The sequence below is a fragment of the Hippichthys cyanospilos genome, chromosome 9 (genome assembly GCF_059441005.1).
Source record: "Hippichthys cyanospilos isolate Australia breed blue-spotted pipefish chromosome 9, RoL_Hcya_1.0, whole genome shotgun sequence".
NCBI classification, from domain to species: domain Eukaryota; kingdom Metazoa; phylum Chordata; class Actinopteri; order Syngnathiformes; family Syngnathidae; genus Hippichthys; species Hippichthys cyanospilos.
The window spans coordinates 12,746,313-12,763,816 of record NC_142377.1 but is presented as its reverse complement, the minus strand read 5'-3'; the positions used below and the strand labels follow the sequence as shown (position 1 = coordinate 12,763,816).

The 17,504-nt window shown below is 38.5% G+C and overlaps 1 protein-coding gene across 4 annotated transcripts in view; it reads right to left on the bottom strand.

Moving 5' to 3' along the window:
• Nucleotides 1-736: 736 nt before the first annotated feature.
• dip2bb (DIP2 acetate--CoA ligase B (putative)b) overlaps nucleotides 737-17,504 on the bottom strand; it is a 35,861-nt gene continuing 19,093 nt past the window's right edge. For 2 of the 4 annotated variants that reach the window (XM_088423046.1, XM_088423047.1), the window contains 28 exons: nucleotides 16,848-16,957; nucleotides 16,616-16,718; nucleotides 16,457-16,521; nucleotides 15,888-15,981; nucleotides 15,680-15,799; nucleotides 15,488-15,602; nucleotides 15,267-15,406; nucleotides 15,017-15,153; nucleotides 14,855-14,935; nucleotides 14,644-14,771; nucleotides 13,191-13,305; nucleotides 12,869-13,070; nucleotides 11,989-12,101; nucleotides 11,750-11,773; nucleotides 10,034-10,114; nucleotides 9,810-9,933; nucleotides 9,614-9,735; nucleotides 8,426-8,537; nucleotides 8,126-8,235; nucleotides 6,962-7,092; nucleotides 6,690-6,858; nucleotides 6,437-6,607; nucleotides 6,277-6,338; nucleotides 5,913-5,970; nucleotides 5,480-5,554; nucleotides 5,225-5,399; nucleotides 5,018-5,141; nucleotides 737-4,143 (listed from right to left, as the gene is read on the bottom strand). In XM_088423046.1, the coding sequence (XP_088279172.1) occupies nucleotides 3,891-4,143; nucleotides 5,018-5,141; nucleotides 5,225-5,399; nucleotides 5,480-5,554; nucleotides 5,913-5,970; nucleotides 6,277-6,338; nucleotides 6,437-6,607; nucleotides 6,690-6,858; nucleotides 6,962-7,092; nucleotides 8,126-8,235; nucleotides 8,426-8,537; nucleotides 9,614-9,735; nucleotides 9,810-9,933; nucleotides 10,034-10,114; nucleotides 11,750-11,773; nucleotides 11,989-12,101; nucleotides 12,869-13,070; nucleotides 13,191-13,305; nucleotides 14,644-14,771; nucleotides 14,855-14,935; nucleotides 15,017-15,153; nucleotides 15,267-15,406; nucleotides 15,488-15,602; nucleotides 15,680-15,799; nucleotides 15,888-15,981; nucleotides 16,457-16,521; nucleotides 16,616-16,718; nucleotides 16,848-16,957 (3,314 nt within the window). In that variant the 3' untranslated portion in view covers nucleotides 737-3,890. The remainder of the gene's footprint in view (nucleotides 4,144-5,017; nucleotides 5,142-5,224; nucleotides 5,400-5,479; nucleotides 5,555-5,912; nucleotides 5,971-6,276; nucleotides 6,339-6,436; nucleotides 6,608-6,689; nucleotides 6,859-6,961; nucleotides 7,093-8,125; nucleotides 8,236-8,425; nucleotides 8,538-9,613; nucleotides 9,736-9,809; nucleotides 9,934-10,033; nucleotides 10,115-11,749; nucleotides 11,774-11,988; nucleotides 12,102-12,868; nucleotides 13,071-13,190; nucleotides 13,306-14,643; nucleotides 14,772-14,854; nucleotides 14,936-15,016; nucleotides 15,154-15,266; nucleotides 15,407-15,487; nucleotides 15,603-15,679; nucleotides 15,800-15,887; nucleotides 15,982-16,456; nucleotides 16,522-16,615; nucleotides 16,719-16,847; nucleotides 16,958-17,504) is intronic. The other 2 variants (XM_088423049.1, XM_088423050.1) reach the window with 1 other exon arrangement.

Genomic DNA, 17,504 nt, shown 5'->3' with positions numbered 1-17,504 from the left:
TTTAACATTAACAAAAGAACAAAGCAAAATAAATCAACTTTCAACATTTTAATAGGTTTATACAAGTTACATGTTACAATAACCTAAAGAGCATCAAAGTGCCTGAATTTATTTTTCAAATAAACAAACTATAAATCAACAAAAGCAGTTACTGTGGATATTTTTGGGGACATAACCCCTGCAATAAACGAGGGAACATTTTACTGCGCAACAATTTCCCCCAATTCGGCCAAAGCAATCATTTTAAATGAAAAAAATCTGACATCATGAAAAAACATTGCGTTATACAAATGCATTTTTTGTTAAATAGAAACGTTAGGCATGTTGAAATTTATATAGGTGAATTGAATGTGTGAACAGTTTAATATTCAAATATTAATTGTATCTGTGTCCCTAGGAAATAAGATTTTTGTGACCAATTTTTCTAATTTCCTAAAAAATTAAGTTTTTCATGTTTGTAGAAATTGTGGTGACTCGTGTACAACGTATGAATTTGTGATTTTGGGATTGAAGAATTAGTAAATTTCCTCTGAAAATGTTTTGTTTGTAGAAGTGTTTTGAATGTTGAAATGTGTTCCAAGGTGAACTGAATACGCTGAATCTTAATGAATTTCAGGGTGAGATTGTTAAAAGTCGGAAAATTTGTGAAATAACAGAAAATGGTAGCTTGACTAGCATAAAAAAGAATAAAAAAGAATTGTTGATGAAGAAAATAACTGACTTCCAATGCACAAGCTCAGCAGAGATGATTAAATGTTTTTATTTGTTGTATTTCTTTCACAGTATAAAACAAATTACAACTGAGCAAATTATCAAATAAGTGAAAACAAACAAGGAGTGTACCACCTGGATTTCTGCACTACATTGAGTTGAACTGCCTCCTTTAGTGTTATCACAGAGCAGTTAAGAATGAATCGATACTTAATATTTATACAACATGCTTGAGGGTGCATACACAATATCAACAGAACAACTCAAGAGAGATTAATATCGCCTTAAGTACTTTTGAAAACATGATCAGTGGCTTTATAGTGATTAAAAATGTGTGAGCATTATTGACCGACAGTGCACGCTTCAACAAAACTGCACCGTCAGCAGGTTTGCATAGTGTGTGAAGAACTAACAAAGAAGAGCAGGAAGCCAAAATAAGATCTTTTTTTTTTTTTTTTAGCAATGCAGGTAGAATGTAGATGAACAGTATCTGCTCCTCTTTGTTCATTAAGTGTAATTCAAACTATATTTAACATTCGATCCCAAACATGTTTTTACGTTTTTTTTACGTCCAGACATTCAACTTCAGGTAGGCCATTTTATGATGATTTTCACAAATTCAGACTGTTAAAATACATGGAGGGACCTTTAAAAATGGACAAATAACAGTTTGAAAGTTGCTGAGTTTTCCCTAATTTGAGGAAGAAAAAAAACACGTTTAAAGTTTTGGTGCATTCATCTTTCCACGGTGTGGGTACTGTCTACTAAGTCCTTATTTTCATACATGTTGATTAGAATTTAAACTTTCTGGCTGTTGGCAAATGAAAGTCGAGACCTTAAACACTAAAATGAATAAAGTCCTTTTAGGTACTTCAATGTATTCATCGATTCTTTTAATAATCACCTAAAGTACTTAATTACCTTAATACTGAAGTCATTTTGTCCCAGCCTCTGAATTGAAAATCATATACAAATTGTAAAAAAGTACCTGGGATTGAATCTCTGGGATTAAAAATAAAAAAAACAAAACAATAAATAAAAAAGGTAAAAACATGTCTTTGTGAATGAATGAGTTAACAATTTGCACCAAGAGACCACCTGGTCCATCCCTGTATTAGCTGAGTTTAGTTCCCTGAATATATACATATTTATATATCAATAATATATATATATATATATATATATATATATATATATATATATATATATATATATATATATATATATGAGATGCCCCTGTGTGTATGTTTGAGGACACAAGGTTAAAGCAAAGAATGTGTATTTGTTCCATCAGGATTTCAGTAAGGGTTGAAACCGAATGACAAGCGTTAAATTTGGAAACTCCACAATGCAGTCTATGAAACATGAAATCGGGATCAAACATTTTGAAATGATTTCTACAGTACAGTATGTAATGACAGTGCAAAGCGCTGCATTTCCAAGGGTACAGTTGATCTTGCAGTAATCGTTCCAAGATTGTGTTAGTCATGTTTTAATGTGACGCCTAAGAACATTATGTACATGAAAAAAATAAGGGGTCATCACCAAGAGGTCATTGTCCAGTAAGGTCGCTACAAAAGATGGCAAAAAGCACAAGAAAAGCACAAAGGTCATTTTCACTTGCCTCTTAATGCAATTTTTTTTTTCCCTGGAGAAATGGATGGTAAGTCATCACGTTTTGCCACAATTGATCCAGATATTCAATCGGGAATAATCCAAATACTACATGACTTGCTGTTTACCACCCTTGGAACTAAAAAAAAAAAATCTTCACAAAATTCCACAAAGACAAAATATTCAAATGACCTTAAAATGAAGGAAGGATGTAATCTTCGACTTTACCAACATATGTGATGAATTTGGTGGACTTATTTTTCACAAAATAACCTGTAAACAGTCATCGGATTGTTTCTCTCATTGTCATTGTCACGTATAAGCTCAAATTGCTCCTGATGCCGCGTCATCAGCGTGTGCACAAGTTGGTTAGTCGCCTCGCTCATCGTCAGCGCGGCTAAACGAGGCGACGGCGTAAAGCGCTTTCAGTGCTGGCAAGGTAGAAAGGCGCGTTATTAGTGCTGCTCATGTAAAACGTTTTTTTTTTCTTTTCTTTTAATGGCCTCAAACCGCAGCAGCCCTCCTGGTAAACTCATGAGCCCCCCGTGCTTGATAATGTTCCTGAAATGTTACTCATAATGCCTTATTGTTGTAATAAAATAGAAGCTTTTGAAGAAAGTGCAACATTATGTGTATCGTGTCTATTGATGATTTACAAGTGTTTATTTTGACTCTGTCATAACTGATATTGCAAGTAGCATCAAATTGGTTCACTCTTATTTACAGTCTTCTTTCTGCTACCGTCTTGCAGCCAAGTCAACCATCTAGGATTCATCAGCTGAGGAGTGTACATTTTTATACATTTTTTTTTTACACTTAAAAATATCTTTACAGTAACAGTATCGAAAATACAAAGAGGCCTTCAAGTGCAGTATATGCCTCTTCTATGATTCCTTTGGCTGTTAGTCTGGATTGCCAATAAAAGCCAAAGGAGAATAAACAGCCATTAAAAATAGATTTATTAAAATGAATAAGAGGAATGTATGGCTGAAAATCTATAAGGCAGGAAATATAGAATATCAGGGCAGGAAAGCTGGGAAAACATTTGGTTTCAATATCTTAGGAAGTACAGACAAGCGGCTCGGCACACAACTGATGTCAAAGACCCGCTTCAAAAAAAAAATATTGAGGGAAAATGACACCGGCTCAGCACATGCATTTGCGCATTTCTTTGAAAGCTGCAAGTAAAAAAACAAAACAAAAAATTCAAGTTGAGTAGTAGCTCTTTGAATCAGTGTCGCCACTAAGAGGAATGCGCTTAAAGAGGTTTTGTGTTAGTAGTAGTATTCGATTATTTTTTTTGAAAGGCAATAATACAGAATTTTAAAAGTGGTCTAACGTGGGTGGCCAAACTAAACGTGCAAGGACTTTTTGGGTGTCCCACTTGTAATCCAACGCTCCTGGCAGCTTGGCATCGCTGCTTTGGAATGATTTGCACAAATCTATCATTAAAACACAGTGACTATCCAAACATGACAGGTCCAGTCACAGACATGCAGTGGGGCGCCACAAGGGGGTCTGTGACAAACAGTACAAACCGAGCCGGCCCCGATGGCAACCGGCGCTCACATATTGTAGGCAACGTAGATGGGGTCCAGCTGGTCCGCCAGGAACGAGTCACGGAGGTGCATGCGTTGCTTCTCCCCCCTGGAGTTGATGGGAATGACCCCGGGGTCCACGATGACGACCACGCCCACGATGAGATGATGCTCCTCCAGGACCACGTTTGTTATCAGAGGCACCAGGTCCAGAGCGTCCTGCTCCGAGCCGCACAGCTCCGACACCACCACCAGAAGGTTGGTCCATGTAAACACAGCACTGGGAACCACAAGAGTATAGCAGTTTATTTCCTGCAAAGAGCGAGGTCCCTACCCTGCATGTTTCGGTATTTCCGTCCTTCGACGCACCGGATTTAAATGCTCACCATGGGGATCAAGCTTTCTCTGACAGAAACATCAAAAACTTGCGGGTAGCGGCCCCCGACCAAATTTGGAAATCACTGCTATACGTGGTCATTTTTTTTTTTTTTTTTAAAGAAAATCCTTTCTATACCGGGTCATTTTTTAAACGCAATATTTTTTTAAAAAGTCTTATTTTACATGGTCATTTTTTTTCACACACAAAAAAGTCCTGGTTGTTTTTATCGCAATAAAACAAGCCTGATCATTTGAATCAGGTGCCTCACAGGATGAAAGTATCAAAACCATCCAGGATAGCGGTTCTCGAGAACTCAGTTTGGACACCTAAGCTCTAAGACTACACAGTCATTAATTTCAACTAGGGAAGCTCTGTCATGAAAATGTTTGGCCAGAACCAAAAAATGAAAAACTCGTGGCCAAGATCTTTCTATGCGCAAACCCAATAACGCAAATCATGACATACTAACCGCTGGAATGAAAGAAAGAAGCCTACCGCTCGTTATTTGATTAGGTATTATGAACTCCAGTGACTGGATGGACCAGTTATTGTAATTACGTTACAAAAAAAAAAAGGCAAAGTAATTTCACCCAGCTCAGTAATTACACTCAGCGTTTGTGTAAAAAACAAAGGAAGTCAACGACCTTCAGTTTCTTCCTATAAGTTGATAGGATGTCCACGCAGTATAATTATCTGCTCTAAGCAGTCCAAATGTTGCATTTTTGAAACCTCAATTAAGCAGTAATTGGAAAAAAAAAAAAAAAAAAGAGCTCACCTCTCAGCGATACTACGATGGGCACGGGACACCGAGGTTTCAATATCAGTGGGGTGGTAGCGAAGCCCTCGAAGCTCCAAGGTCTCATCCAATGAACCCACCACAAAAAGAGCATCATGACGATCTGTGCAGGGGGATACACATACACACCATCGTGGTAGTTCTAGACTAGGTTTATAATGTACGTTGTATTTAATTTTCCATTACCCCCACTGGCATCCAGAAGTTCTGTCCTCTTCACAAATCCCAAGTAACCAGTTCTGGCCCATAAGGTCTGCGGGTCACCAAAACTGAGCTTCGTGTTAAAGTGGTCAGCCTGGAGACTCTCCTCTCCATAGATGGTGTAGTAGCCGCTTGCATTGTGAGGGCTGTTTACCCAAATCTAAGCGAAAGAAGCTCATGATTGGCCACAAATGACATGAACTGGTTATGCCAAAAACTGAAATTGCAAGTTGAGGCTACTTCTCCAAGATGAGAGTCTCCAAGTGGCCCCCTGGTCTCTGGATTGACAATTATGACTCGCACGCCTGGCAATATCTGGGAAAGGAAAGAAATGTTAAGTGGATCATTTTTAAGCAGAAAGCCAGAGAGCCACAAAAACAATTATTTACTACAAATAGCAATGTTTGTTCGATGCCAGAAGTAGAATTAACCTGTGTTTTCACCGTTGTCATTCACGCAACAGTATAGCGTACAGATATACATTTTGTCTCCAACTAAACAGGTCCAGACTTCCAGAGTAAGTAAAATAGTTGCTAAACCAAGATGAGAGTATATCAGAACATGACTATTGGGCCTATTTTGTTAGGAGGTGTTTTGTGGGATTCTTCTGATGTAAAAAATGGTATATCCCATGGAGCCCTAAAGTCCGGGAAACGGTACTAGACAATCTCACCTTTCCGGATTCCATCAAAGGAAGACTTTGAGGTGCTCCTCTCTCCACCAGTCTCACTCTGAAATGACAATGTATTGTAACACATACATAACACAAAGAGATAGAGATTTATCTATTACAGATTTCGTGTGTGTGTGTGTGTGTGTGTGTATATATATATATATATATATATATATATATATATATATATATATATATATATATATATATATATATATATATATGTATATATATATATAAATATGCACCTATAGTCAACTGTGAAATGTTTAAAATATTATAATATGGACCCACATTTCTTAAATGCACGAATGATTGTCTTAGGAGTTAATAAATACCAAATGTGCATAAATATGCCTGTTACCTGTCATGGCGGAGGGATTTCATGTCCACATAGACTGTGCAGGGGTCAGGGCCAGTGGTACCCTAACACAATGACATGCATGTATACATAAGTGTTACATAATATCGAAATGCGTTCTTTTTTTTAACAAAATATATGGCTCCAAGTGAGGAGGACCTACCTGCAGGCAGACGGCCAGGTTAACTCTGGAGCCAAAAGCAGTGCTGACGGCTCTGGTCGACAATCCCAGATCTTTAAACAGCTTGGAGAAAGAATGCGTGAGGGCCAGGCGAGGGCGCTCCTCTGCAATCACCACACAACTGCGTACGCATGAAAGGTTGACCCCACGGGCCTGAAATAGACAAGTACAGGAAGCTTCTCAATACAGAAGTTGTATTCTCCTTCTACTGTAATGGATGGATGGCAGTCTGCACCTTGAGCATCTCTGTTTGTGTGCCCAGCCCTTTAGTGCAAAACTCCATGACGGAGTATGAGCAGAAGGTGTCCCTGACGCGGTACTGACTGAGGGTACTTAGCCAAAGAGACAAACAGCTCTCCAGCTCAAAAGGAGGTATGAGGATGGATTGGTGACCTGAGTAAACACTGCAGGACAAGAAATCAAAGCAAGACAGAGTTAGAGAATTTAATATGAGAGAGCATTAGGAGAGAATTTCATGTGCTAAACTGATGATTTGATTTACTCTACCTTGCGAGGCACCACAAGACAAAGCCCAGACCGCAGTAAGGATCCAGGCAGATGGCGATTTGGCGAGAGGAGTAGAGCTCACACTGCAGCTTTATAGAGCGGCACAGTGCACTGACAGCCGCGTGCGAGATCTGAACGGCAAAGAGAATTTAGTCACCGACACACCACTTCATCGATTTGTCTATTAATAGTGATATAGATTAGATGAGCATAACTTTTGAGCAGTGGCAATTGCGGCCTGCGTGCATTTGTTTGTCAAAAAAAAGATGGCAAGGATGACTGGACTGCACCACTCTTTGTTTTCAATGTAAAGAATCACACAACAAACCCGGTAGGTCTCAACAAAGTACTACCTACAAAATACTTAGCTCACAAGTGTTCAATGAAAAAAAGACACTGGATTTATTCCTAAGAAATACATTTAATATTATTGTATGCTACTGAAATGAATTTAAAAAATTGAAACTTTAAACAATGATTCAATTAAAACGTATTGCGAATAAAAAAAAATCTAATTGAGCCAGTGTTAAGGTATTTACATATTTAAAAAAAAGAAAAGAAAAAAACCCACATTATACTTCACAAAAGTGTGTCCTAGATTAAAGGATACTTTTATTTGTGGAGCCATTGTAAAGAGTGAAAAGTTATTACTAGTTATGTCTATAATTAAATTGACAACTTACTAGCAGCTTTAAATATATATATTTTTTCCATCTTGCCGTTGACTGAAAAGGACCACATGTGCTAAAGACTCAGTTAACAAGTCTCACCTGTTTTCTGGGTTTGGTCATGTGATGTTCGCAAGCTGAGCCGTAATTACAGTAGTTGTTACATGAGCAAAATGTTTTTAAAGGTATTCATTGTACATGAAAAAATTATTTATTTTTTGAATAACTCCTGAAAATGGCTGAATAAGTAAAATATCCCTTTAAGTAGCTCTAACATTTTCAACAGGGAACATTTAAAGCTATGATTGTTTTTACACCACTGGAGGGCGCCCGTGCAGCATCGATCTTGGCAAATCACTAAGCGTGCACAAACGTATTGATACCTAGGGGAAATGAAATGTCCCTATTTAGTCCTGGCATTCTTACTCTTACAGCTCACCAAGTCTTTTGAAAGCACATTTGTCCCTTTTGGGAAGAATGATTTGTCTCATCTCACCTTGACCCCAGTGAGCATGCCTGTGGTGGAAACGCTGAAGTCTAGATACGCTATCATCTCCGCTGTGGGCGGCTTATAGATTTGAGGAGGCCGACGGCGAGGGAGGTCATCTGCAAACAAAAGCACCGAAAGAGTTTTAGTAGCTTTAGACTTTTGAAACAACTTATATATGGGAATAACAGTTGTTGGTAAACACTAATCATCTAAATAAAAATTAAGATTAAAAAATATGCATGGAAACAACTGTAGAATCAGGGATGCGCTAGAGTGTGTATGTAAAAAGTATTTCATGCAGCTTACCAGTGTCAATGATGGTTGGCCATGTTTTAATGTTTACGGAAGCAGCAGCCTCTTTGGAGCGCAGTATCCGCATGAGATTTTGAGTTGTGAGGATACATGCTGCTTTACTGACCTGGCGAAAACCAGATGTTTGAATGGCTGATACATTTATGCAAAAAAAATGCAACTTATTTTTTAGACTTTAATAGAGTATAACTCATCCTTTGGTAAGATACTCAGAAATCCCAAACTTTGAGAAAATAAAGTTATTCAGATTAGGGCTAGGGGGAAAAAAAGATGACCAAGTCGGGTAAATTGACAAAATAAATAATGTGTCAAATGCCAAGGATAAAAATATGTGCCTCAAAGCTCCGCCGGAAACATGTTTGCGCCACCATTTTCTACACGGACCTTCCTTGATGTCACACACAGTGTTGCAATGCCAGCAAGGGAGAAAGAATCCCCCCCAAAAGCTGAGGACATCAGAGGTTTGGGATTATTACCTTTTAAAAAGAGTGACAAAATAATTTTTTTTTTTTTTTTTTTAAATAGTGGAACTGTACTTTGACAATGTTTCAGTAGCTGAATGGCTGATGCTATTTGAGCGCTTAAAAACACTTACTGATTTAGTAGTTAGTGAGGTTTCATTAAAAACATAATTAGTGCAAGGAGCTTCAGAGAAAAAGGGAAAGAAATATGTGAACGTCACTAAAAAAGCACTACGAATGTAATTTATTAGAATATAACCTATTACTCCAATCTACGATATAGTGGTTTGATTTTAGGTGTTCATATTTTAACCAGAAGGAGCAGTAAAACATCAAATGTGTCCAGTCGGTTTGTGAAGAAGAAGAAGGAAGAAGGTTAAAGAGAGAAGAAGGACAGGGTCGCAGGTGTGCTGAAGCCTGTCCCAGGTCGGCGGGCTACACCCTGAACTAGTTGCCAGCAAATCGCAGGGCAGCTACTGTCAATCCCAACTGCTAACCGGTTTCAATAGGCACATTTTAATAGATGATACCAAATAATGAGTTCTTACAGCCACTCACAGTGACAATGAGTACTTATAGCCAATCATAACAGCTCTGTTTCAGATGTTTGTTCTGAATTTCTTGACAGTAAAAATGAGAAATTTGTCATATTACTGAACAACCAACCATTTGAACTCCCGAACCAGCATATTCACAAATGAATATACGTGCATAAACTTACATCAATGATCATACGGACAGTAGGCAGAGTGGCCGCCAGGTTCTGAGGGTGTGGAGGTCTGACGTTTACAGGAACACATCCAGCGTAGAGGCAACCGTAAAATGATGCGATCAAGTCAATACCTTACAGAAGAAGATAAAAAATATATATATATTAGTCGATTAAATCAATGGGGAAAAAAAGCAGCAGAACCTACCAGGTGGATAAAGAAGCACCACATTCTCGCCAGTGTTGATGCTGCCTTTCTCCATGAGCGCGGCAGCAATTTTCTCAGCTCGCTTGTGAAGTTGAATGCAGGTCGCCGTGCTCACAGCCACACCCTGCAGGATATGAGGGAAGCACATAGGGACAGAAAAAAAAAGTTGAAAACACTTTTTTTTTTTAAAGTTTGTTGTGTGATTTGTTTGATCAAATCGTTACCTTGGCGTTAAGAAGCACGTAGAGAACATGATCGGCATCCGTCTGCGCCCTCCACTGTAAAGCCTCTGTCAAGTACTGATGCTGGGAAAAAAAGTTTTTGTTTCACTTATAGATACACCTCATTAAATTGAATACAGAGGGTATGTACAGTCACCAGCCACAACATTAGGTACACCAGCCCACCATAAAGCATTCATAAGTAGTATGTATTGTTTTAGGCCATTGACGATTTTTGGCCAAAAAAAAAAAAGATTAATTTTAAAATAACAAATTAAATCTGTTTCTTCCAAATGCATTTTAATATTGTCAATTATTTGCCGATTTTCACTATTCACGGGCCAGCCTGAAACGGGTTCAACAGTACATATGTTGGTGGGGGGGAGGGGATCCATTTTGGTACACATAATGGCGCAATTAATGAAGTTACAGTGTAAGGACATTAATTCTTGTCATATGTTTTGGTGCTATTAGGAGTTGAATCGATGTCATTTAACACATGTATGTACGTATGGATGAAGAGATGGATGCTTAATTTATGTAGTTTCTAATTTTGTAAACAAGCTGTGACTTTATGTTGGTTGTAAAGTAGTGGCATCCTGATCACTTATTTGCACAATTTCCATGCATTATTCCCCTAAGCATTGCTAATAAAAACTTCAATTTGGACTTCCACTAATATTCTCAAAGCGCTTCACACTAACTAGTCATTTACCTTCTGACGATGCAGCAGCAGGAGCAACTAGGGGTTCAGTGTCTTGCTCAAGGACACTTCAACATGGTCACAATGGTCAAAGGATCGAACCCACAGCCTCTCGGCTGAGAAACGACCACTCTACCACCGAGCCATGGCTCCACTTGTTGACAGGTCCACAAAATAAGCGAATTTCCATCCATTCATTTTCTTGAGCTCATGATATATAATTAAGGATACAATGTTATGGTATTGATTTATGTGTAATAAATAACGACGCCAGTGTTTCTCGTATACAACTGCTGTAAGTGGTTAGAGTTCCCAAAGGCAAAAAGTTACCATAATCAGCAAATATTTGTGATTTGGCCGACGTTTGGAAAGCCATAATCGGTCGATTTTATTGAACGGGCAATTAACCGGTGGGGCCCGAATGAGAAACGCTATAATGTTCAGTTTTGAGTGGCAGTCGGAAAACTATTCATTTAACATTGGTTTGCGGTAGTGTGGAGCTACTTTGCACCATAATGACAGGTGTGTATAATGTTTCGCATCTCCTAAGAAGTACCGAAATACAGTAAACAAATTGCAGTACGATGCAATGCAGATTGATACCTACCACTGTGTTAAACATAGTTAAACTTCGACAGCAAACGTGTGCTTGTCTGGGATCTCGTTAAAAATGCGTAGGTGTACAAAAGGAAGTGTCCAGTGATTCTACAGGAGGGGCTTCGGCCTGGATGCGACTAAATCTTATACACCTACACAAAGCAAGAGCTGCTGCATTCCTGAACATACAGCTGCATAAGCAAAAATAAATACAAAAATAAAATACAAAAACAGCCTTAATCAAAACTATACAACAAAGGTTGAAATAGCTTATGTGACAAAAGAATACACATAGCTTTGCATGTGTCAGGCAAGAACACAAGCAACCAAAATGAAAACACAATACAGCACTGATTAGAGCGTGACAAAAATAAACAGGGGTATATGAGGAAAATACTGGAAGGGGCCATAAATCTTACCATGACGGTGGGCCACATACAGAGCTACATCCACAAAGACAAGTAAAAACAGAGAGAGAGTATTTTTTGTTTTTACATCTCAATCTGACTTGTGGCCTACAACAGTGTCTCCATTGCCTAACAGTCAACCATCAGACGGCAATCAGAGCATACGTGCGTTGAATGTGCATGTACTCGATCCTCTGGCGTTAGGGTTGTTTAAAAGTAAGCAAGTGTTTGAAAGTGGGAGGACAAACTACCTTCCTGACGAGATCCTGGTCGTCGATCATGCCCAGCTCCCTGCCCGCCGCCTGAGCGATCCGCTTTCCTGCCACCAGATTTCCCACCATCACGGATGCAGGACCGACACCAACTACAGGACACAGGATTATTTATTTACTTATTTATTGTATTGTAAATGTTATTCAGTCAACGATGTTTGCGGAATGTATAAGGAATACTAAAAATGATTTGGCTATTTTCAGCAGTAAAAAGTATTTTTTTCTGTAATGAATTTGATAACTGAATTCTTTTTTAACTGAACTAACTAAAACTTTTAAAACCACATTTTGCCTTTGTTGTCAACTGAAAACGACATCACCTGCTCAAGGCTCAGGTAATAACCAATCACGGCTCACGCGTTTTTTTTATTTGGTCGTGTGACTTTTGCATGCCGAGCCATGATTGGTTGACAGCAAGTGCCAACATTTTTTTAAAAAGTATTGATTCCATTTGAAAAATAATTTAGATATCAAAACAATTATAGATAAAATACTAACATTTAAAAGTGCACTAAACTAATTAAATCAATTTCATCATTAAAATGTTACTATTTTATCTACGGTATATTGGATTAATTATTTTCACACACAATTAACTCATTCAATTCCAAAGATATTTGTACGTAGCTTTTAAATGTCTAATTTAGACATCTCAGGTACTTATTTATTATGTTGTTAAAAAAATGTGGCTTTAAAGGTATGCAATTTCAATGAAATGTATTGAAGTCATCAAATTAATTATTGAATAAAAAACGTTTTACTGCTTAAATGGTTAAATAAATGTAACATTCCATCGCAGTTTTGTGTGAAATGATCACTGGACAATATATGAACTGGTTAAAAAACAAAAAAGCAAAACCTGGCTGCTTCTGACGGGGCTTAGGCAGGTTGGTGACACAAGTGTGAGGACACATGAGGATGTTGCAGGGGTGCAGGTTGCCCTCTAAGAAGAACTGCTTGGTGTCAGAGATGTGAATGCCACCCAGAGGTGTTTTAGGTAACGTGTTGGCTGGGACCAGAGACAAGCAGTAGAGGCCTACTTGGTGGATACTGTCAATAGCCTGGACAAAAAAAAAAAAAAAACAACAACCCGAGAATGTCGACTACCTCATACACAGCATATTTGATTCCACGAAACATGTAAATCAAGACGAAGTAAAACAGTTGGATTAAGCTAGTACCTGAAGTACTCGGCTCATCCATTGGAAACTGTCTTCCTCGCTAGCATCTGGTCTCTGCTCAGCCACAATCACGACCCTCTCATCGTAGAACACAGTGACTGAAAACACAGCAATCCTGACACACACAAGAACACACAAACGCAAATGGTAAATGGGTCCGATATCAAAGTATTGTTTTGAAAATAACTCGATGCTGATAAGCAAAACAGCTCATTCACACACTGATATTGCACCAAGCCCTTTCCGCCTACCTATTTCGCAGTCTCTTTGGTTTTATAATCCTGGACCAAAATAGGTGTAATAAGTCTATTAGAAAACGTAATACTGAACTAAATTCTAAAGTATTTACTGAAAAACATTGAGTAGCAGTAAAAAGTATTCGTATCTAGTCAGTAACTTTTGATGTATTTATGTGATTTGATCATCAACGTCAAATAAACCAAATTATAACACCTGGTTATGCAAATTCAGATTCGGGCCCATTCAATATTCTTAGGCCATTTTTGTTCATAGAATGCAACGTGCGGTTCAGTTAATGAAATTATGAAGAGCATAGTTCTTGTCATACGTGTTTGTGTTACTAGTAGTTGATGAATGGATGTCATATTTACACATATTTATGACTGATTTACCAGTATATTGTACTATGTATTTCATGATTGTGTCTTTTTTAAGCAATGTGTCATCCAGCACAATTTCCTTTTTTTGCTCACTAAAAGGTACAAGGTTATGCTATGGATTTACAGTATGTGTCAAAAAATAATGACAACAATGTTACTTGTATATAACTGTTGCAAATCGTTGGAGATTAATTTCAATTTTATTAAGCATGAAAAAAAACTGACCTTAAAAACTGATCATTCAGTCGGGCCCTATTTCAAATAGTGTCAATATCACTTAAATGAAAAAAAACAAATCACAGCAAATTAAGTTACATAATTTGGTCTTAAATTATGTTTCTTTGGTTAGAATGGATAGGAACCCATTTTTGAGATTTCCAAAACAGGAAATTTGGACATTTTAGGAAACAAGATGACATATTTTGTTCCTTCCATGCTTCACAAAGCAATCTATCAACTTGCATGAATACAAACATGAATCTCAGTCAATGTAATGAAATTAAACTAGAGGTTCTTTGGAACAAAACTGTAAAGTACTTTGCATTACGACAAGTACAATTTATCCAAATAGTTATTTAGGTAACTGTAATGGAATAAAGGTAGCATATTCCTACCCAATCCTCTTTTGCCTAATGGAGGACAGTGAAACCAAAGTGATGATGAAAATGTCAAGAACATTTTAAAATATGTTAGGCTCAGACTTATTTGTGGTTCTGAACTGTCTGGAGTTTTGACCCTTTTCCCGTCAATGTAAACTCTGACATTACAAGTACTGTAATCTTACATAGTATCTTAGTGACGCTGAAGTAGTAGTATTTGAACCATCTTCTCACCTTCCACGATACACAGTCTTGACTGGCTCCACAGCGAGCGCGGTGGCCACTAAGTCGTCGGCATTGTGTCTCCGTCCGCTCACCTGGAGAAGACCCTCGATTTTTCCGACGACAAAAATCAGACTTCCCTGGGAATGCACAGCAGGGTTGTTAAAAGCGTCAGGAAGCATGTTTCACGTTGGCACAAATCTGATCAAATAGTCCAACTTACTGGACCAACAAAGCCCAAGAGTCCTGACCGCACAAATGGAATCTCTCCAATGGGAACTCCATTAGCGTTGACCGGTATCACCTGAGTGCAAAGAGAGAAAGGGTGGTGAAATTTAATGAACAAAACAAACCGTGCACGGGGAACTTTAACTCCACTTCATACCTCAAAGGTGTTTTTGGTGACCCCTGGCAGGCCGTAGTACATGGTGCCTCCGGCCCTGGAATTAATTATGATCTCACCTATCTCATCTGTTTTACACAACTGAGGAGGCCCATCTGGTTTGACGATGCACATCAGAGCTGCATAAACACAAATTCATAAAAAAAAAACAAACAAACAAAAAAAAAAAAAAAACAATGTTCATTTCAATGGTTTCCTTAAGCGTATTCTCTTGTGTTTGAAAGAAACTTACCTCCTGGCATGACATGCCCTACGTCTTGCACGGTGAGGGCAGAATTTTTGTCCTCCGTGTTGACCCTGATGACACCATGGCTCAAGCCGCCCAGAGAAAGGACGGCACGGGCAGGAAGTGGTGCACCCGGTAATCCGGGTCTACATGAATGAAGCAAAATGAGTTACTAAGCAACAACAAAATACTTGTGTGAAGCATTGAAAAGTGGGTGAGTGGCAAACCTGCGTATTGCTACTGTCATGGCTTCGGGGGATGTGGCACAGGGACAGATGACCTCAGGCTTTAGTCCGTGGGATTGGAAAACGTTCAGGAAGGCATCGCAGGAAGAAACAGACCCTGAAAATGTGGGCACAAAAAATGGGTGGGGCTCAAGGTATGACTGCGTTGTTTGGAAGAAAAGAGGGATTTCTCACAAGGGTTGGCGCCATCGGCAACAATCAGCATACGTAACGACACCAGGCTGATGTCTCTCTGCTCCCGGTGTGCCATCATGGCCCAGTGCAAGTCCCGACACTTCACCAAAGCTAATCGGGCTACAGAAAAAAAGTTGACATACTGCATCAACTTAAAGTGTTTTAAAGTGTAAATCCTTCTCAAGGTGAGCCCATTTTTTCTCTTTACCTTTGTGGATGTGAACCCTCTGCACCCAGGAGAGAGGACACGCCTTCATGACTGCATATGGAACACTTATTGTGTGGATTCTGTTCATCACGGCCTATTAGCAAACAGCATTTGATAAAGCAATTAACAAAGCACCCAAATAGGTTTTTGTATTATTCTTAAATAACAATTCATGGAAAGAATTTGACCAATATATATACTGATAACAATGTATTGGTCCTTATGTAACTATAATTTGGTCCATTTGTTGGATTAAATTATTGAATTGGATTAATAACAATCCCATGTTTGTTTAGCAAACGTGTAAACTTGCATATCTTATCAAGTTTGGGTGAACCCAAAATTCTGTCTTCACATAGATAAAACATAATACCATATTTATACACACTGACATTGATATTTATAATCAATCAATCAAATTGTATTTGTATAGCCCTAAATCACCGAAGTCTCAAAGGGCTTCACAGATGAAAAGAGGTCATGCGGAGACCTCTTTCGAAAAAAGAAGTCGTACAGAGACATCTTTTCAATGTAAGGTACACAACTGGCTATCATTACCACCCACTCACCGTGAGCACCCCATGCCAGAGACCCATGTCCTTCTTACAGTCCAAAACATTCACTAATGTTTCACCTGTGGCAGAGAAATATAGGACATCGCATTTTTATTGGCCTGTGATTTAAACTCTCAGGAAAAAAAAAAACATTGAATGTCCAGGCTCACTCACCCTCGCAGTAGTTGCATGCCTGGGTCAATGCCTGGCAGTGGGTCAACATGGCAACCTTAGACACTGCCACACCGACAACAGTGCCCTCTTTATTTGCCTTGTACTGTGTAGAAAAGAAACAGCAGTTGCACAGTTCAGATCAGGTGGATTTTATTGTAACAATTTATTATCAGGTCACAGAAATATTTAGAAAATGGACAGACGGATATTTCAAGAGAAGCAGCTTTATCACCTCAATGTAGGCGGGGTCTGTGTTGGCCGTCGGGATGTGCGGCTGCCAGTCTTTCGAAGGCTTGGTTAGATACTTTGAGTCCGTAATCACCCATTTCATTCGAGGCCAGCCTGGCAGAAAATGTCATCAGTAAAGAAAAATGGATGTAGACCTTATTTTAAAATAATTCTATCAGATTGAGAAAATCCCTGTCAGGAGTCATACTTTGATTTTGCTTGCAGTATTTCTTGGCTAAAGTATTTGTGTGGAATTGCCTGATGATGAATTGCTCTTAAAGTAAAATGGTGCACTACTTGGCTGCAACCACCAGACATGCTGTTGATTCAGTCTCAGCTAGTTTGTGGCTAAATGACATCGACTAATGTCTATATTCTTCTGCTAAATTTGCCTGCACAGCATTAAAGGGCTACCTTATTTTTTTAGCAGTAAAAAACAACCATTTTGTGTATGATTACTTTGATAACTAAATGATTTTTCCATGTAAAATTAATACATTTAGAAATACATTTTCCTACTTGCTCTTAACTGAAAAAGACATCACAATAGTGTTGGGGAAAAAGTTGACCAAGTCATGTAAGTCAACTTTCAAAATAGGTTGACTAAAAATGTCTGTTTGGAAGCACCACTGGAACAATGTTTGCGCCACCATTTTCTACA